General features: G+C 49.2%; 1 protein-coding gene across 1 annotated transcript in view; it reads right to left on the bottom strand.

Moving 5' to 3' along the window:
* Positions 1 to 1,762: 1,762 nt before the first annotated feature.
* The window catches only part of RASSF3 (Ras association domain family member 3), a 68,754-nt gene continuing 49,426 nt past the window's right edge, over positions 1,763 to 21,090 (bottom strand). The window contains exons 2-5 of the mRNA XM_029953169.1: positions 13,348 to 13,455; positions 11,056 to 11,293; positions 8,969 to 9,078; positions 1,763 to 4,426 (exon numbers count right to left, since the gene is read on the bottom strand). Of these exons, the coding sequence (XP_029809029.1) occupies positions 4,277 to 4,426; positions 8,969 to 9,078; positions 11,056 to 11,293; positions 13,348 to 13,455 (606 nt within the window). The 3' untranslated portion in view covers positions 1,763 to 4,276. The remainder of the gene's footprint in view (positions 4,427 to 8,968; positions 9,079 to 11,055; positions 11,294 to 13,347; positions 13,456 to 21,090) is intronic.

Consider the following 21,090-nt stretch of genomic DNA (forward strand, 5'->3'; position numbering starts at 1 on the left):
TTTTTTTTGACTATTTATTTTTGAGAGAAAGTGCGCTTGCACGCATGAAAGAAACGGGGGAGGGGCAGAGAGAGAACCCCAAGCAGTACCTGCACTGTCAGCACAGAACCCAATGCAGGGCTTGAACTCACGAACCATGGGATAATGACCTAAGCTGAAACCAAGAGTTGGAGGCTTATCCAACTGAACTACCCAGGTACCCCTCCCCCTTCTTTCAAACACAAAATGCAGTACTTACAGTTCTTGAGGATTTTTAATGTTTATTCTTTTTTTGAGAGAAAGAGAGAGAGAGATGCAGAGAGAGAGGAAGGCACAGAATCTGAAGCAGGCTCCAGGCTCTGAGCTGTTAGCACAGAGCCTGACACAGGGCTTGAGCTCACGAACTGTGAGATCATGACCTGAGCCGAAGTCGGACACTTAACCAACTGAGCCACCCAGAAGCCCTGAGGGTTTTTCAAAATATTACATTTAAACGCGTTATCAATTGGTAACAAATTTGGGGGGTGGGGGGAGTTTAGGGCAGGAAGCTAATTCCCTTTAAGTGATTAAAAGTTCCAAAAAAGACTCCTCCTGCACCTTGGGTAATAACCCAGGCTGAACTCCTAAACTAGATTCCTTTGGATATTTCATCAAAAAAACATCTTTATTGGAACCCATCATATTTTTTCTATTTTAGAGAGAATGTGAGCAGGGGAGAGGGGCAGAGGGAGAAAGAGAATCTCCAGCTGGCTCAGCACAGAGCCCAACGTGGTCCTCAATCCCACAACCCTGGATTCATGAGGAGCCAAAATCATGTCTGACACCCAACTGACTGAGCCACCCCGGCGCCCCAAGCCATCATTTTCTATCATATTTTCACTTAATCGATCGGCTATGGTACTTGAACTGTGTCCCCCTCACCAGTGGGTGTGGCCTTGTTTCTACGTCACCAACGCCTTTAGGGGGCAGTGCAACAGGAAAAAACACTTGCCTAGAGCAGGCATGGAGGTCTGCACACAGAACACATCACCCAGTCACCGCTGCTGACCACCAAACCACTCAGCACCCCCGTACTGTGCGACACTGCCATGTGACTGAAAAACACAAGTACTTTTAGTGTGTGGCGTGTTTCAAGGACAGGAGACCTACACCCAGGAACAGGGGGTGGCGGGAGGGGATTTCTAAGAACGGATGGCAGCCCTCCTGTTGGTAGTGGCCGCAGGGTGCCCACTTTATGTTCCTTCTTTGTTCACTACTGTGAAATTAACACACACAGTGTTCACTACTGTGAACAAAGAACATAAAGTTAATCTCTATGTTTTTGTGTTTTGTTGTGTTTTTTTCTGTGTGTGTAAGAGAGCGAGAACGCATGCCCGTGAGCCAAGAAGGGGCAGAGAGATGGAGAGAGTGAATCCCAAGCAGGCTCCGACGCGGGGCTCAAACTCACAAATCATGAGATCATGACGGGAGCCGAAATCAGGAGTCAGACACTTAACCAACTCAGTCTACGCTTTTGTAAACAAGTGCTCCTTCTACACTTGTGAATGGACGTGTGTTTCGCAATTAAGACGTGCCGTCTGGGCAGACACTCGGGGTTATTTTCCCCAGGGGAGACCAAGGAAACCCCAGCACCTGGGAGAACCAACATGCCCCACTCAAACCTGGCGAACCGCTGCGGTTCCGGACGCGTCCGCACGAAGCCGCCAAGGCAGCTCGCCCCACGCCCGTGACCTTCTTTTACCTGCCGTATTACCAGCCATAAATAAAAACACACGAACAGGCGTCAGCTAACAACTTTGGCTTTTAATAATGGAAACAATTTGCCATTCCAGAAATAACTGTAGGGAAGAAAAATCTCCCCCATAAAAATAAACTCATCAAAATTATAAATATTATAACTTTTTTCCTTCCGCGATTTAAAATGCTCCCCTGTAGTACTCCGCCCTTCGTTTAACTGTACCATCGCACACCGCAGAGAAAACAGTATTATAGCAAAGCTCAGTTTAACCTAAGAATTTGTACAATGGTTTTTAAAAATCTTTGGCCTTAGTGGCCTTTCTTCTTTTACCCATGAAAAACGCGGCTGCAGGACCCAGTGTTTGGGAGAGAACATCAGTACTCAAAGGGCTGCGCACGGACAGAATTCCAATACAGCAAGTTTTCCAAACTGCAAACCGTAGTGCACACAGGGAGCAAGGTTCTGGGTCCTACCAGGAAGATGCCCATTTCAGACAATCTACTTCAAGTAAAAAAAAAAAAATCTCCCCCCCTCCTTTAATAGCCATCAGCTACTACTTTAGGTTCTAACAGTGTCTTAATCTGAGAAACAAAAGCTTCGCAAACTATAAGCTTACGAGATGGGCGATTAAAAGACCAGGTGGCTGACCACAGTTCACTCACACCCAAGCCCCGGTCTGAATAGTAAAACCGGCATCAAACTCATGAAGGCGTTCCCTGAACAACAAAGGTGAAAGTGTTGGATGACAGTGTCACTAAAACCTCATCGATGCACTAAATAGAAGTTACATGCAAAATTCAACAAGATGTGCCATACATATTTTATAGCTAGTTCTACTCCCCAACCCCCACCCCCACCTCTCCTTAAAAAGCTCAGGAAGATATGATTGTCTCAGTGACAGGCGCGCACAGCATCACCGCTACCCACGTCCGCCTCCAACAGGGTGGGTGTTCTCTCGAAAGTCACAAGTGCCACACCAAGAGGGGAACCGAAATGCAACTGAAGGCACAGTTCACTTAAGAGGCAAAGAATTGAAGCACCTTGGAATTTCAAAAAGAATCCATTAGGTGTCAGCAAAGTGTTGACAATTCCTTGGGAATTTATAAACAAAACCTATCTAGACTGAAAATAGACTATAAGGCCCCTCGAATCCACAGTACACCTTTCCCATTGTTTTCGGACGGACTGCTGGCCAAAACAATAAATGAGGTTACTTAACCTACTTTAAGGAAGGTTCCTATTGCACACGCCTTTCTTTGGTTGGTAGGAACATGCACTTTTGTTAAAGCATTTCCAAAAAGAACCCCTCTTGTGTGACCAGCTGGGGGGGGGGGGGGGAGAGGCACCCTCACCCTTACAGCCAAGTAGTCCTACAGGAGGAGGAGCTGGCGGCAGTGGGTCTCTATAATCCACATCCTTATTCTACCTTTGGTCAGAACAGACTGTAATAGGAAGGGGGAAGGAAAAGAGGGGCGAATGAAGAAGGGAGGGAGGGGAGGAAAAGGGGGAAACAGGGAAAAGAGGGGAATGATTGTCACAAAAGTATGCTTCAAGCTCTCCACCTGACAAGCCGCCCCTACCCAGACTCCTTTCCAACCCAGAAAAGAGCTGGGGTGCGGAGGGGGGACCACAACATAACAGAGCTGGCAAACAGCCATTGCCCCACCACCCCGAAAAGAGAGCACTGGGACCGTCACAGGGAGGACAGCCCCGCGACGTGACTCCTGTCTGGGTCTGCAAGGTCCACCTGCCAGAATGTTCTGCTCAGCTGCAGACTTCCCAGTCCCTCCTTTTGGTCTAGCTCCTACTTTCTTTGGCTCAGTCCCCATATTTGACTCACCAGGAAATCAAGCCATGCTACAATGGGTTTAACATCTCAAAACTGAACACGTTCACCTCATCAGCAAATACACCTTTCTCCCTGCCTCCAACGCCTCACCCAAACCACGTCCCTGCAGAGCTCCCCAACTTCCACTCCTGCCTTCTGCCGAACTTGCTCTTCACTTTCTTTGTCAAACTCCTACGAAACCCTTCACCCAAAGCCTTCAGAGTTCCTAGCTTCCTGTGCCTTACAGTCCACATGCATCGCTTCCTCTGACATAAAAAAAAAAAAACAAAAAACCAGGTAGTTTCAACGTAAGACAAGTATTCAGATAGACTCCTTGTTAAGCTTTTAAAAAATCATTTGCACATCCTTCAGCTTAACATCATTATCACATAATTAAAGTAACTAAAAGGAAGGAAGGAATTTAAAAACAAAACCCAGAGTCCATGCTTCGAGCAGTCAAGACGGCTCCAGAGGAGACTACAGATTCACAGCTTGCCGGAGGTAACACCGCAGTGCCGTAACAGAACAAGCTTGCAGGATCCCTTACACAAGATGCCGACGGTGTGGGGTGCCGTGGGGCCAGGTTTTGGGAACTAGATCTAGAGATCAAAGAGGGAAGACCCTAGCGTCATGTCACGGGGCAAGAAGACAGCCCTCCAGCGAGAGAGGCACTTCTGTTGGCTTGCACACAGTCCGCGCCTTTCCTTCCCGGGCGGCAGGGAGCCCGCGCCTTAGTCGGGTTTCCACACCTCACTGAGGGCTTCTTCCAGCTTGTGTCTGTAGGCGGCATAGCGCCTCTTCAGGTTCTGCAGCTGCTCGTCTTCCTCCTTGTCCAAGATCCGCAAAAAATTCTGCAGTTCTGGAAGGCTGAAGGCTTCCCACTGGGAAAGGACACACAAGAAAAATGCCAGGTGTTGAAGTCAGAGCTCAGGAATGCTGGTCCTGGCGGGCAGGGGTGTGGCTGTCCCTGCAGCTCCAGCCAGCATTTCCAAAGCCCAGTTTTACAAGGTTACAAGGTTTTAAGGCTGCCTTAAGCAGCCCTCCCGTGGAACCCTGCCCCTGCCCTCTTCCCTTCTCCCCTGCTCCTGCCCCCTCCCCCTGCCCCTTCAGATGGCAGCCAGGTGAACTCCCACACTCTTACACCCCCTCCTTCCCCTTCCCACTGGCCTCCACAATGGCTCTCGAAAGGGCCACAGTGCACTAGCCACTTCCACAGTTGATCTGGCCCCTCTTCATCTGACCCCAGAAGCTGCACTACCCGCTCCCTCTCCCTCTCTCTGGAGTCACCCCTGCCATTGCCTTCTTCCTCACCTCCCACAGTCTTACCAGCTCCAAAAGCAGCCGTCCAATTGGCTTGCTTTTCTCTACCTTTATACTAACCTCTGTTTATCCATCATGCTTTTCTTCAGACCTGGGAGAGCCTCCCCAGTGGCCTCTTCACTCTAGTCCTCCGCTCCCCAATCGGCTACCCCAGCAGCGAGCCTGAATACTCTGTAAAATGCATATCTAGGCCGGGCCCTCCCCTGCTAGAATCATTCAGTGGCTTCCACTTGCTCTTGCTAAGTCTGAAAGACCCGTTCTCCTCCTTGAGCACCTTCCTCCCCTCCACCCCGCCATGCTGTGGCCCTCACTCATTACGTTACCTCCGTGGCTGCACTCATGGTCTCCACTCTGCCTGGCGAACTCCTGACTCAACCTTCAAGTCTCAGCTTAAATGCCATTTCCTCTAAGAAGTCTTCCATAATTTCCTACCTCCCTTTCCACCCAGAACTATGTCCATTAGAAACTCTCCCTGAGCAATGACAGCCATGATCACAAGAGACCTAAAAATTATGACAATGATTTGCTTAGTATCTCCCTTGCCTACACTTTACCAACACTCCAGCTGCTACACTGGTCACTGCTTGAGCTTTGCCTCTTGACCTTGCGTCTCTGAGTTGTTTCCCCAACAGCACCTGGTACCTTGTAGGCACCAAAACAAAACAAACAAAAAAAACCCACGCACTGATGGGGTGTACATTTTTTCCTTTAAAATTTTCTTTTAAATGTTTTATTTATTTTTGATACAGAGAAAGACAGAGCATGAGAGGGGGAGAGGCAGAGAGAGAAAGAGACACAGAACCAGAAGCAGGCTCCAGGCTCTGAGCTAGCTGTCAGCACAGAGCCTGACGCGGGGCTTGAACCCACGAACGTGAGATCTGACCTGAGTCGAAGCCGGAGACTTAACTGACTGAGCCACCCAGGCGCCCCCATTTTTTCCTTTAAATAAAGCAGTAAAAGTCAAGAAAGGCACTTGGCATCACAGTGGGAGGGTTCTGTTTGTTTTTCAACACATCCTCCCCTTCCAAAAAGGGGGCCCTGCATCTTCTGCTGAGAGTCACTGCCTCGTTCAGGAACAGTTTCTGATGGGGAACTCCCAGGGGTGTGGGGAGGGGAAACACTGGAGATGGCCTAACACAAGGGGAACGGACGGAACAAAACCACCAAGTGGGCACGTGGCAGGCTTTCTGGAGAGGAACACTGACCTAGTAACAGGAGAGAATAAGAAACATGGAGTAGGAGAACAAAACCTCCTACATTAGCACATGCCACTGATGACAAGAGCACAGTCAGGAAGAGATGGGGGAAGGGGGGGGGTTCAGTCAGGTGCCCGTCTAGCTCTTGATTTCAGCTCAGATCACGATCTCACAGCTGTGAGACTGAGCCCAGCATCCGGCTCTGCGCTGAGTGGAGCCTGCTTGGCATTCTCTTTCTCGCTTTCCCCTCCCTCCCCCTCCCTCTCTGCTCCTCTCCCTCACTTTCTCTAAAATAGATAAGATGGGGGGGAATCTTTAATAAAATAAAACTGGGGCACCTGGGGGGCTCAGTTGGCTAAGCGTCCAATTCGGCTCAGATCATGATCTAGCAGTTTGTGAGTTCAAGCCCCCATCAAGCTGTCTGCTGACTGTGTAGTCCACGTTGGATCTTTCGTCTCCCTGTCTCTTTATCCCTCTCCTGCTCGTGTGTATGCTCTCTCAGTCTCTCTCACTTTCAAAACTAAGTATTTAAAAAAAAATTTTTTTAATGTTTTTTATTTATTTTTGAGAGACAGAGAGACAGCGCGAGCAGGGGAGGGTCAGAGAGAGAGACACAGAATCCGAAGCAGGCTCCAGGCTCTGAGCTATCTGTCAGCACAGAGTCCGATGCGGGGCTTGAACCCACGAACTGTAAGATCATGACCTGAGCCGAAGCTGGACGCTTAACCAACTGAGCCACCCAGGCGACCCAAAACTAAATTTTTTTTTTTACATAACTAAATACAAACAAACAAAATAAAATCTTTAAAAGGCCTCCTTGGTGGCTCAGTGAGTTGAGCGTCCCACATTGATCTCCGCTTAGTTATGGTCTCACAGTCGTGGGATCGAGCCCAGCCTTGGGCTCTGTGCCGAGCATAGAGCCTGCTTGGGATTCTTTCCCTGTCTCTCTGTCCCTCCCCTGATCACACTCTCTTTCTCAAAATTTGAACAATAAACAATAAACACATCTTTAAAAATAAAAAAATCAAAATAGAGGCACCTGGGTGGCTCAGTCGGTTAAGCCTCCGACTTCGGCTCAGGTCAGATCTCACGTTCATGGGTTCGAGCCCCGCGTCGGGCTCTGTGCTGATAGTTAGCTCAGAGCCTGGAGCCTGCTTCAGATTCTGTGTGTCTCTCTCTCTCTCTCTACCCCTCCCCCTCTCATGCTCTGTCTCTCTCGTATCAAAAATAAATAAAACATTAAAAATATAAATTAAAAAAAATCAAAATAAAACAAGTTTTCCTAAAACTCTCCAAATAAAGTTCCAATTTAGACATATAAACATAATTTACAAGGCATGTTTACATACATTTGTAATTTGTGACTCAAAACCACGTTTTAAAATTTTTAGTCCCGGGCGCCTGGGTGTCTCAGTCAGTTAAGCCTCTGACTTAGGCTCAGGTCAGATCTCACGTTCGTGGGTTCAAGCCCCGCGTCAGGCTCTGTGCTGACAGCTAGCTCAGAGCCTGGAGCCTGCTGCCAGTTCTGTGTCTCCTTCTCTCTCTGCCCCTCCACCTCTCATGCTCTGTCTCTCTCTGTATCAAAACTAAACAAAACATTAAAAAATTTTTTCTTCTTAAAAACTAAGGACTGAAAAGACTGGAAGATTTACTCAGGGTCATGCTCCTAATCTAACAAGAGGAACAGTCAGGAGCTGAGATTTGGTTTCCTAACTTTTATTTAAAAAAATTTTTTTTTAATGTTTATTTATTTTGGGGAGAGAGAGCGAGCGAGCGAGCACGTGCACACACGCGGGAGCATGAGCAAGCAGGGGGGAGGGGCAGTAAGAGAGGGAGGCACAAAATCCGAAGCAGGCTCCAGGCTCTGAGCTGTCAGCACAGAGCCCGATGTAGGCCTCGAACTCAAGAACTGTGAGATCATGACCTGAGTAAATCTCAGACGCTTAACCGACGCAGCCCAGGTGCTGCACTGGCTTCCTCACTTTTAACCTAGAAACTATTATCATTGTATCAAATGTTCTACCCGGACAACTCACACCATTTCCTGTCCCAGACAGAAGATGGGTGACCCAGGCCTTGCAAGATTTACTGAAGCATCATTTTAAAGCTGACATTTGATCTTGGAGAACAGAATGAACTGCTTTTTCCTTCAACTGAACTGGCCTAAATTCAATTCTCCCTAGAGAGAAAATGGCAAATGATGCATATACAAACATAATTTCTAAGTCATTCTGGCTGAGGAAAAAAAAAAGATTCTAGGAAGTTAAAGGTCTTTCATGGTAAAGAAATTCCATTTTCTTTTATTTCTCTTTAAACGAGTAAGCCTGCAGATGTTTGTTAGCAGCTAACAGATGGAGAGCGTCGACTGTCACAGTTTAACTGGACTGAGCCGGTTTGGAGGTAGAAGGGGGGATGCGGGTCTTTAGGTGGGAGGGGGATTTCTTTCGTACCACCCCCCCAACCTCTGAAAACTACACACCAAAATTATATTGTAAGCTAACTTGGGGGTCATTTCTGACAACTGAGAAACACAGGGACGCCTGGGCGGCTCAGCTGATTAAGTGTCTGACTCGCGCTTTCAGCTCAGGTCATGATCTCTCGGTTTGTGGGATCAAGCCACGCATCAGCTCCACGCTGAAAGCATGGAGCCCGTTTGGGATTTTCTCTCCCAATCTCTCTCTCCCCCCTCTCAAAAATAATAAGAACTTTAAAACAACGAAAAACACACAGAAAGGTATCATCCACAGTCCAGCTCTCCCCCTTCCAAGAGATATGGGCAGCCAGACACGCGTGCGTCCTCACCCCGTGCCCCCCCCCCGCCCCCACACAGAAATACAGTCACGAGGCTACAGCAGAACAGGACCAGCTGCTCTGTAAGGCGTAAAGCAAGAATGAACACTCACTCACCTCTCCGATCTCGTGTTCACGAAGAACAAAACTAAGTGTGTCTGTCCTGGGCCCGGCCACCAGACGCAGGTAGAGCGGATGTTCCCGGTCTGAGAGCTTACAGGCGTAGACTGGGTAGGGAGACAAGCAGCATGTGACGGAGCACGGAACTGTTCCCCGGACCCACAGCTCGCTTACCAGCCTCACCCCCAGATCAATGCAGCCGCCCCTGTCACCCAGCCACCACGTCACCGTCTCCTCCTGTTACCATAAACAGCCTGCAGCGGGATGAAATCTACGCTAGTTTCAGTACAGACAACTGCACAATACACACTGCGCCTTGATCAGAAAGGAAATAATTCTCAAGAATGAATTCTAGGGGCGCCTGGGTGGCTCAGTTGGTTGAGCGTCTGACTTCGGCTCAGGTCATGATCTCACAGTTTATGAGTTTGAGCCCCACGTCGGGCTCTGTGTTGGCAGTTCAGAGCCTGGAGCCTGCTTCAGATTCTGTGTCTCCCTCTTTTCTGTCCCTCCCCTGCTCATGATCTGTCTCTCAAAAAAATAAATAAATGTAAAAAAAAAAGGGGGGGGGGAATGATTTCTAATGAGTCTTAACCCCCAAATGGGCTTAGAATTCATTCTGCTCCTCCTTTCAGAAAGCAAGATAATCCACGTATAGAAGCATCTGCAACTCCTTTTCCGAAACAGGGGTTTCAGTACAGTATACCATCCAAAGAACACAGAATCAGAGCACTAGGAGCAAATCTGTCTACAGATTTAGAATTTTAGCAGCTACAAATAAACCAGGGGGTCAGGACCACAGCTGTATGAGTCTCCTGCTACACACACACACACACACACACACACACACACACACACTCACTCACTCACTCACTCACTCACTCCAAGGGTACTAGCACCACCTGCAATGCTGCAGGATTCTGCCAGCCTGAGGTTCCTATGTCAACAGGCGCTATTACGCTATTACTGCCCATTGTGCTGCTCATGTCCAGACGGGCAGACAGAGCAGGAGGCAAGATAAAATGCCATCTGAGCATGTCCACGTGATTTTGGCACTTCTGGATACAAGTGCATCACAGGTACGGATCTCTCTGCGGAAGGAAAACCCCCACGCCTCTGGGCCTGGGGCCTCTCGAGGGTAGGAATCTCCGCCTGCCCACCTTCATATTCTGCTGGTGGTGTGTGCTCAGAACAGTACGTGCACACACAGCAACCAGCCGGGTTCTGTCCCCGTGCAGCCGAGGGAAGTCCTCCCAGGTCAAGTTAATACATTTTCCTCCATGGCTGCTGGCGGCTTTACCCCCACAAAGCACGGCATGAGCAGCAGACTGCCCACACCAATTTAGCATGTGCGACTGGGCCCTTGGTGAATCACGGCATCACGGCCACCTACCGCTGGACTCCCCCTCTGCTCAAGTACCTGACCCCGAATACTGTGTTCAGTTTTCATGCAGTTCTTTCATGTTGTCTTTCTATCGACTGAATGTGGGTATTAAGTTCAGACAGGCAGCCCCCAGATCAGAATGCCGTTCATCCACTGGGTAGGCCTTGGAGAGCTAGGGGCCGAAACGCCCCCGTGTGAAGGCCAGCGCGGCAAGCTACAGAAACAGAAGAACCCACGGATGTCCCATCTCAGCCTGAAACGTTCAGTAACGCAGGTGCCTCCCCAGCCTCCAAGTCTCCAAGAATGCACACCCCCACCCACCCCAGCCACCCCACATGCAGATGCACCTTAACTGTGGAATGGGCTAACGAGGCCTTCAAGCACAGAGGTGGTATTTTTTGGTCCTGAAGAGCATCAAAATCAAGGCAAGAAGACCAAGTCAAAGCTATCTCCCTGTGCACACACGACAAAATCCTCATCGCATGTGGATGCCTCGTAGCTCCTCGGACCCATAACTGTCCGACTCAAAACTACGCAAGGCCAGCAAACCTTAGGTGTAAGCCATGACCACCACGGCTTCCAGAATCCATCCCAGGGGGACGGATCCGACACAACTGAGGGACATGCACCCAGCAGTGTCCTTTCTGCTCAGGAGGACACAGACCAAGGCAGAGGCATTTCCATCTCACGCGTGGCAGCGTACCTTGGTCTTCCCTGTGACACCGCTTATAAAGTGCAAACTTGGCAGGGCTCTCGGTCACGAGAAACTTCTTGAGCAGGGCCTCGATCACCTCCCCGACGGTGTTCGTGCTGCTGATGTGGAGTGTGTTCGTACAGCCACTGCTACTGGCAGGAAGCTTTCCAAGGCTCGGCGAAGTCTGGGGGGGTCTGCAGAGTTCCATCTGGACTTTGATGAAGCCAGTGTAAATCCCATTTGAATTCTGCAGCGGGAAGAGAAGCACACGCTCAGCTGGGAGGACGGCAGCATTCCACAGAAGGAGACCAGCAAAACAAGAGAAAGGGCGTCTCGCCTTCTTTCTCGGCTCTGTTTTTCCTGCTCTGTGGGAGAACTTCAGGAAAGATCACCCCCAAGGGAATGATCTCAGAAGGAGGTTAACACCCCCAACAACCTTCCCGAGGCAAGGTCTGGAGGGCAGATGTGGCGACAGAAGCCTCCCCCTGCTTGGGGACCCCAGTCAGAGACTGCAGCGCCTGCCTGGAGCTGCATGTGGAAAGGTCAGGGCCCCCTGGAGAGGTCACAACCCGCCGGAGCAGAGGCGAGCCAAATCCCAAGACGCGTCCACACATGGGGGCCATGTCCGCAGCTGATGACCAGCTACTACACAGGCCAGGAAGGTCATCGGGGGGCTTGGAAACACCCAAGTGAACCTGGCGTGGACAGTAAGCGCACGAGTTACTTCATTCCCAGTGGCCATTATGATATGTCCTCGGTCGCCAATTTCGCTGAAACTTCTGCACACAGCACACATGCCGTCCAGCGTGGGGGGCACGAGGACGTGCTTCCGCTACGCCAGGCAGTGAGATGTGTAAAACAAATTGAAGCTACAATGTGAACTCTAGAGATTATAAGGACTTGTCTTTTTGGTCTGATTTATACCTTCACGTATATACTATTTCCTCACAGTTTTACTGAAGCATAACTTTTATACCAAAAAAAGAAAATCACACATATTTATATACACAACTTGCTGAGTTTAGCATTTACCTGATGGCAGAATTACTATTTCTTCATTGCCAAGAATAGTAAGAACGGTCCGGTCTTCGCTTTTTCTGTTTACAGCCAGTATATTTAGAAAAAGTTTATTCTAACGTTTTATTAAAACAAATCTACAGGTGGTATGTATAAATGAGACAGTTAAAGTAAAACATTAAAAACCCCCTTTGGGTCCATATTTTTCTTCCTTTCGACAAGATCAACTTAAATGCTAATTTGCTTATTTGTTCTTGTGGAAAGTATTACACAATTCGTAAAATTTCTATCTATGAAACGAAAGGAAACCTGCATGTTTTAATCTCCACGGCAGGGAGGGAAGAAGAAATCATGGCAAGTGAATATTTCTCCTCTGATGAAAAATGCGTCTGAAAACAGAAATATCAGTGTTGGAATGATGAAGCTGAGGGGGCTGGGGTTGTCTGTCCCTCCCCCCTCCCTTCCGGGGCAGTCCTGGGGGAGGGATTCTTCCTCACAAGGACTTAGATTCAAAGGCTCCTCCCCGAAGGTCAAGGAACTCAGTAGGGCCTGTTCTAAAAGAGTCACTCTATCCTTCACCCAACTGTCAGTTCACAGTCAACAGACTGACGGGCACAAGTCCAAGGGCCCTGGAAACTGGCAAAGGGACGCCAGGTGCCTCAAGGAAAGTCCCGGAGTGCGAGGACAAGGCAGAGATGCCCGTCCAGGAGGCCCATGAATACCATGGCTTTGTCGCTGACCCTCCGTGCACGATCATTAATCCGAGCCTTCTTCCTCCTAAACCCTCACTAGCCCTCCTGCCAGCTTTCGGTGCCACACTGCTGAAGCCCAAGGAAGCGGGGCACCACCTCCCTCATCTTCCACGACAGCCAGCTGAGAGAAACCTTAGCTCAACTGTATTCAGGGCCACTGGCATGAAATCCTTTTCCCGACACTTCCAAACTTATCTGCACAAGATAAAACGTATCTTAAGCCTCATTAGGATCGGAGTTACCACCTAAACAGTAAACAGGCAACGGTTACACTCAACGCTAAAAATCCTTTGGAGCGCATCACAAAAACTTCCACAATCAACCTGTAAAGTGGTAACGGATGCTGAGCTACTTGGATATTTAACTTTACTTCAAAAGCCGCAAACACACTCCACTCCACTGCCCCGCACGCCTCGACCATTCAGCATCTGCAAATGCTGTTCAGAGACTTTACAACATACAGGCTGCCGGAGCAACAATTTACATCTGTCTTTTGACATATGTCAACAGAAACAGTTTTGTGGGTGCTTACCAAGGTCATCTTCAACTTGTCTGTGACTGCTAAGTTGTATCTGTGAACCTTCTCTTTGATTTCCTCCTTGCTGAGGTAATTGTGGGTTTCCTTCTCTTTCTCCACATCCTAGAAGGAAAACAAGCCATGCCACACATGAACAATCATGGAAAAAATGCAGATACGCCAGGATTCTTTTTACATTCCACACGAGGACTCTGCAGCACCTCACCTTGACACACACGCAGACACCAACACAGACGCCCCCTCACTTCCACACTCTCAGGGCCATCCCCCAAATACGGCTCATTCCTTCCAACTAGGTCTTCCCGAGGGCTACAACTAATTCGTCAGCGGCCAGAAGCAACACTTCATTAACTGTTATTTTGGAAAACTGCTTTTGCTAAATTTTCCTTCTGCACTAACACCATTCTCTAAGAGTACCTGCAAGACTGGCTACTTCTATTTATTTTATTTATTTATTTATTTTGAGGGGGAGAGAGCGCGCATGCACAAGTAAGAGAAAGGGGCAGCAGCAGAGAGAGAATCTCCAGCAGGCTCCACACTCAGAACGGAGCTGGACATGGGGCTCAATCCCACAACTCTGGGAGACCTGAGCCAAAATCCAGAGTCAGATGCTGAACCTCAACCAACTGAGCCACCCAGGCACCCCAGGCTATTTCCATTTTGAATAATATTTCAAGACACACACCAAAGCTTCTCGTTAGCAAATTCTATGGACTTTATGGTCTTTACAGCTTTACCATAAGCAAAAAGCATGATCATTAATAATGTTAACTGGCACTAATCAATGACCTAATTGTACACAACTACTAGAGGGTAGTTTATCTTCCAAATAAATCCTTGTTTCTAGATACAAGTAGCCAGGTTTTCCCTGCCCACCCATTCTCACCCATCCGCACCCCATCAGTCTCAACCCCAGTTTGGACTCCGTACTGTGGACAGGATGACAGAACTTAACCCTCTTTCCACTGAAGAACTCAGTAATGGTTTCTTGTCTAAAGAGCTCAACCAGCTCACAACGCGACGTAATGGCTAAATGCGATCACGGAGAGCCAAACTGCAGTGTGCTGCGACCCCCACGAAGCCAAGCACCCAAGACACCTGGGTTGCATTGTATTTAATTCTCCCAACAACCTAACTGGTTAGACATTATTATTCCAGTTTCCAAAGGAGATCAGGTTCTAAGCAAATTCACCTGCTAATAGAAACTTGGCCAGCAGTTCTGTGGCAATGACAGAACTTACCTGAAGCCTGATCCCAAAGCCCACCAACCCTCAGTAACTCCAGTTCCTGAGATCCCTCAGGAAGCGTGTGGTTTGTCCAGGGACAACTCAGCTAGTTAAGAGACCAAATTCTAGTTTAATCCAGGTCCTTTATTTTGTTTCCACTAACAACAACAGGGAGCACCCGGGTGGCTCAGTCTGTTCAGTGTCGGACTTCAGCTTCAGGTCATGATCTCGTGGTTCGGGAGTTTGAGCCCTGCGTCAGGCTCTCTGCTGTCCACACAGAACCTGCTTCGGATCCTCGGTCTCCCTCTGCCCCTCCCCACCCAGCGCACACTTGCGCATGCATGTTTTCTGTCTCTCTCAAAAATAGTCTACGGCCATACTACCCTGAACGTGCCTGATCTCGTCTGTCTCTCTCAAAAATAAACATTAGAAAAAAAATAAAAAATAAAATAAAAACTAACATTTCAGAAGCTTCAATCAATGACTATTTCTAAGAAAATTCAAAGCATACATCGTAACTCTCTGCTTGGCCCTGCTCTTTCCACAATTAGCTGGCCACCGACCACAGCTGGAAAAGGATCATGAGTCTTTGTTCTGATTTTTCAGTACAGATTGTCCAAAGACTCTCCAAAGCAAATACTAAAAAGTGGACATAAGAGATTCCCACTTCCTAGGGGTGCGATGTGGCCCTGGCAGGGCGAGAGGGAGCCATGAAAACCGTGCCCTCTGCAGCAAGACGGGGGCTCTGGTCCAGAGACTGTCACCACCCAATCTAATCCCGTGCCCTGGGCGCATGACCCGAGTCCATCCCTCACTTCCTATGAAATAAAGGGACCAGAGTGAATCATCTCCAAGGTGCTCCTTGGCCCGAAGAGGCCAATTTTGCAAAACTCTGATGCTGCTCTCACTGGTGTGACTGGGGGGCAAAATGGTTCCATTTGAGGAATCAAGGCAACCAAAAGCCCACCATTAAAAGTGTATGAAACAGCTAACTGCACAAATATTATAGCGTATTGTCCACCCTAGGGGCTTGCCACCTAAATAAAAGGTGAGAAGTCTAACAATGACGAGAAGAGGTAGACAGAGTGATTAAGAGCAAAGAGCAGGGTCAAGTCCATTTAGAATTTAGTAAATTTGGGGTGTTTTTTAAGAATGTGGTTTTTTTTGTTTTAAGATTTTTAAAGTTTATTTTTGAGGGGGTAGGGGTGAGAGACAGTGTGAGAGACAGAGAGAGAATGAATCCCAAGCAGGCTCCTCCACATTGTCAGCACTGAGCCAGATGCAGGGCTCAAACCCATGAACTGGGAGATCTTGACCTGAGCCGAAACCAAGAGTCGCTCAACTGACTTAGCTACCCAGGCTTTCTACATTCAACGTGGGGCTCAAACTCACAACCCCAAACTCAAGAGTAGTATGCTCTACTGATGAGGCAGCCAAGCTCCCCTAAGCCACCTCATGCCAGCATTCCCAGAAGCCTGAAGAAAACCAGGGGTGCTAGCTGGTCTGCAAATAGAAACTTACCCCGGCTGGACCACAAAAGCAAAGCTGAGACATACTTGTGCAACAACCATCCTTCCTTCTCAGAGATTAAAAAACCAAAGAAACCATAAGGAGCGGTAACAAAAGAGTTGGGCCCAAGGACCTCCATGATCCTTTCAAGGCCAAACACCTTGCTATAAAGGCTAACTGGAAAGTGAATCCCAGAGAAGCAGCTAAGCCCTAAAAGGCTGGGACCCTGAATTGTTTATTGATATATAACTGACACAGAACACGATTTGTCTTAGGTGTACAGCGTAAGGACGTGACATACGTATATACTTCAAAACCATCAGGCCAAGTTTAGTTAACGCTCATCATCGCCTCATATCATTAGGATTTTCTTCCTGTAAGAATGGTTACGATCTACACTATATTTTTAAGTCAACTGATGTAGCAACGCCCACAAAGGCCACAGACCAGGGCCTGCTCACTGAGCAAATATTTACTGAGCTCCTGCTGTGTGCCAAGCACTCGCCTGGGCGCGGGGACCTGGGCGTGGAGACCAGGGCGTGGGGACATCAGGCAACCACCTCCACCCTCACGGCACCTACTCTCCTCAGTGAGGAACAAGGAAAAAAAGCTTCTGAAATGGTAAGAGCAAGACCAAGTGGAGGGGCGTGGGAGGAGGGGGAAGGGCACAGAAGTCCCGAGCTCAGGCCCTGGAGTGGGAGACGCCGTTCATTCGGTTAGTTTTGGAATGAGGGGAAGTCTCTAGAGCTGGAAAACTTCCAAACTGATATCCCTTTAAGAGACACCCCGCCCCCCTTCCTCTCACATAGGGAAGGATCCCCTTGCCCTTCCTCCAAATCCAGTGCCTTTGGGAGCATGGCCTTCAGAGCAGAAAGAAGGGAAAACACATGCAACCTCGAAGGGACAAAGTAGGTACAAAGGTGCAAAAGGTGAAAATAAGGAGGAGTTTTTAAAAACCTGTGTGGCAAGTGCAGAACAGATTAAACGGTGTAGACATTAACCTTGAACTGTGATTGCAAGGGCAGGAAATGGCATGGGGCGCAGCCGTCTGAATGTATCCTTATTATTCCTGGCGGCCCGGAGGCGGTGATGCCGTGCCCAAGTGCGTCAGTCCGGCCTGTCACAGGTCCTCTTTCTCATAAGCCACCTTTCCTCTATCGTCTCCCAGCCCTCCAGTTTCTCAGTTCTTGCACGGAAAACTATAAACCCTAGACTCTTCTCCAGGGTGTTCGTCCTGCAAGCCTGAGGCCTGCTCTGGGGCTCGCTCCGGGTCCTGCGCGGGGCCACCGAGCTGCTTCTCCACCAGCGAACCTTCCCACAGGGCCACGCCTGCCTCCCAGATGCACGGGGGTCCTCATGCAGGTGGCCCCATCCCATTTGAAATGGAGACTATCTGAGAACACACAGCTTTACGAACCTGGGCAAAGGGTCTGAGAACTGTTTATACCCTTTCTTGCTAACTTTTCTGTAATTTGAAATTTTATCTCAACTTAAACTTTTAAGTCTGAAATGTAACAAAACAGAAAGTGTCCAGGAGGCCTGGGTTCGCGGGCAGGGAGAGGGCTGGGCCCCTTGCGCTGGGGAAGGCGTGTGGCCTCCGGAGCGGGCATACGCAGGTCTGAGTCACAGCCCGGCCACGCGCTGGCTGTGTGACCCCAGGTGAGCTACTTCATGTCTCAGTTTTCTCATCTCTGTAAAATGTGCAAACCAACACCTACTTGACAGAGCCGCTACGAAGATATAACACAACTCGTTATTCGACAAGTCTACTGAGAGCCTGCCGGCGCCCCAGGGGGTTCCACGCACTGAAGGCTGGGCCGCGGCCTTTCTACCTTTCCGTGGCCGACAGCCCAGGCAAGGCTGACCCACTCTCGCCCCACTCCCTCATGTGTCTCCTTTAAAAAAAGTAAAACTACAGGGGCGCCTGGGTGGCTCAGTCGGCTGAGCAAGTCCAGTTAGATGCTCTTGAACCAGACTTTTAAGTATTAATTAGCAGGGGGTGCCTGAGTGGCTTGGGGGGTAAGCATCCAACTCTTGTTCTCAGCTCAGGTCCTGATCTCAAGGCTGTGAGTTTAAGGGGCGCCTGGGTGGCTCAGTCGGTTAAGCGTCCGGCTTCGGCTCAGGTCATGATCGCACGTTCGTGTGTTCGAGCCCTGCGTCAGGCTCTGTGCTGATGGCTCGGAGCCTGGAGCCTGCTTCAGATTCTGTGTCCCCCTCTCTCTCTGCCCCTCCCCGCTCATGCTCTGCCTCTCTCAGTCTCAAAAATAAATAAAACACTTAAAAAAAAAAATGGTTGTGAGTTCAAGTCTCACGTCAGGCTCCATGCAGGCACGGAGCCTACTTAAAAACTTTAAAAGTAAAAAAATAAAAGGGCAGCTGGGTGGCTCAGTTGGTTAAGTGTCTAACTCTTGATTTCGGCTCAGGTCATGATCTCACGGTTCGTGAGGTTGAGCCCAAGTAAAAGCTCTGTGCTGACAATGTGGAGCCTGCTTGGGATTCCCTCTCTCTCTGCCCCACCTCACTCCTGCTGCCTCTCTCTACCTCTCTCTCTCTCTCTCTCTCTCTCTCTCTCTCTCTCAAAATAAATAAATAAACTTTAGAAAGATAAATATAATTAGCAGGAAAAAACCATTCTGAAATGTCTCTCAAGCGTGCAGAATGGAAACCTTGTGAGGAGCACAAGACAGGCTGTCACACAGAGCTAACCTCGTCAAGTCCTTAGGGGCCTTTTAGGCCAGGATCATGCCCTGTGAGAAGGGTCACAGGGGACAGTTTTGTACCTACATTAGATGGCTGTTGGACGTTCTCCACCTTTGGTGCCACAGCCTCTAAGATATCAAAGCACGTAGAGTGGACAGAGGAGCTGAGGGGGCCCAGAAAGCTCTCACAGGTAAGGCGCGGCGCTGCTGACAGACACCGGCTCTATCCAACAGCGCTTTCGCCACTGAGGGAAATGTCCTGTGACTGCTGTCCAAAAGAACAGTCACCAGCCACATGTGGCATCTGAGCATGTAAAACCAGATGATGAATTTTCACTTGAATTTGAAAGGATTTAAGTATAAGTGGTTCTGTGTGGCTAGGGGGACTCTACCCGGCAACGTGACTCTGGACCGGAGGGTACATGGGTGTAAAGGAAGGAGAAGGTGGGGGAACAGCACCATGAGAAAGCAACGTCAACCAGTATGTGTCAGTAAAAAGACAACTGTTCACGAACAAGTGAAATTCTCTCCCTGAAGGAAAGAACAGGACCACTGGTTTCCGGGGTGCCCGGTGCTGCCATTCTTGACCTTAAAAGTGCAGGGCGCGGCTTGCCGCCTGTTCTCCCAGACCCAGCGTTGACAATCGGCTGGGTGCCACATCGAGAGACTCATACTAATCTTGGTGAGCGGCCACGACATGTCGATTCACCCTGGCCGGTCTGGAGTTTTTCCCCTGCCAGATAGGAGGATTTTTTTTTTTTTTAAATAGCAGGATATAGGGGTGCCAGGGTGGCTCAGTCGGTTAAGCATCAGGCTTCAGCTCAGGTCATGATCTCACGGTTTGTGGGTTCGAGCCTGGCGTCAGGCTCTGTGCTGACAGCTCAGAGCCTGGAGGGTGCTTCGGATTCTGTGTCTCCCTCTCTCTCTCTGACCCTCCCCTGCTCGCACTATCTCTGTCTCTCAAAAATAAATTTCAAAACATAAAAAAAAAATAGCAGGTATAGAGCTGGGGCGCTATTTCCCTTTAGGTGAGGTTCATGGATTCATCTTGCCCGTGGCAGGCTTCTCTGCACCCTTAAAAGATGTTTGCTGTTCAGGGGTCCAAGAGCCAAGAAAAAAAGAAGGAAAGATGCCCCAGCCCCCTCCAGCCTCCTGTCAGGGAGAAACGCATCTCCGTGATCTTAGAGAGGAAAAGCAGATGGAGAGACGGGAGGGCAGCTGGGAGGGCAAAGCTCCCAGCGCAGCTTACAGTCCTCCCCAGGAGGGCCCGCGAACACTAATCCTCCAGCATGTGCTGTGGACAGAAAGGGTGCTGCCGCTCATCTCCCTCCCCAACCCCCTGGGGGGTCCCAGAGGGACTGAGACCTGAGAAGACCTGAAGGTTTAACACAAAAGAAAACCCTGTATCAGCACAGGGCAAGGAAACTTTTAAGGAAACAGACCCATAATAATGGTGTGAGTGGGACATTCATTAATTATGAGCAAATGGACACATTATACGAAAAACAGATATGGTTTTCTTTATTAATTATTCACTTTGTGAGTAGGTTCTGTATTCATTCAGGGATATTCACACGCACGCACCACATCTGTTGAACTTGACAATTTTAAACAACTTCTTTGTCCCAAAGCTACTTGCTAAAACAAGAGAACAGCACGAGGGAGTCTAGGTGGGCATTTCAGATGTGACTTTTAAAAAAATGGACTTCAGAAACAGAAGCAGCAGCAACCTTATAAGGACAGAACACCGTACTAACCTTCTCTTCCATGCACTTGAGAGAGAGGTCAATGTGTGCCGCCCACTGCCTTTAAATTCTCCCAGCATCACCCTGCCCACTCGGCCACAAGTCACTCTGCCCCGAGAGCACCATGCACTCGCGCCAACCTCCCCCCTCACCCGGTGAGCCTCCTCAAGGCCCACCCCACCCAGGAAGCCATCATAACCACAAGAGCCCTCCCTCACCCCTCTATCTTAGGAAGCCCCCAGGGTACCCTGCCCCTGCTGGTTGTGCAGCCACCACACCTCTACAGTTTGCCGTTTCCTGTGTTCGCTCCTGCCGCCCCGTGACCTGACAGCATTTTTAGATCTTCCACTCACTCTGGAATACTGTGCTAGAACTAGCTGGGGGGGGGGGGGGGGGGGCGGTATTCCTTTTCAGTGATTGATTCTCTCTGGTCACAGAGCCCTGCATCTACAAGATTGCATTTGCAACCCAGTCTTTCTTTTGTACATCTTATCTGCGTGCTTCTCCAAACTAAATGAATCCGCAGGGGCACACAAAAGGCCTTTATAACACCAGACA

Source organism: Suricata suricatta, chromosome 10 (genome assembly GCF_006229205.1).
Source record: "Suricata suricatta isolate VVHF042 chromosome 10, meerkat_22Aug2017_6uvM2_HiC, whole genome shotgun sequence".
Lineage (NCBI taxonomy): Eukaryota > Metazoa > Chordata > Mammalia > Carnivora > Herpestidae > Suricata > Suricata suricatta.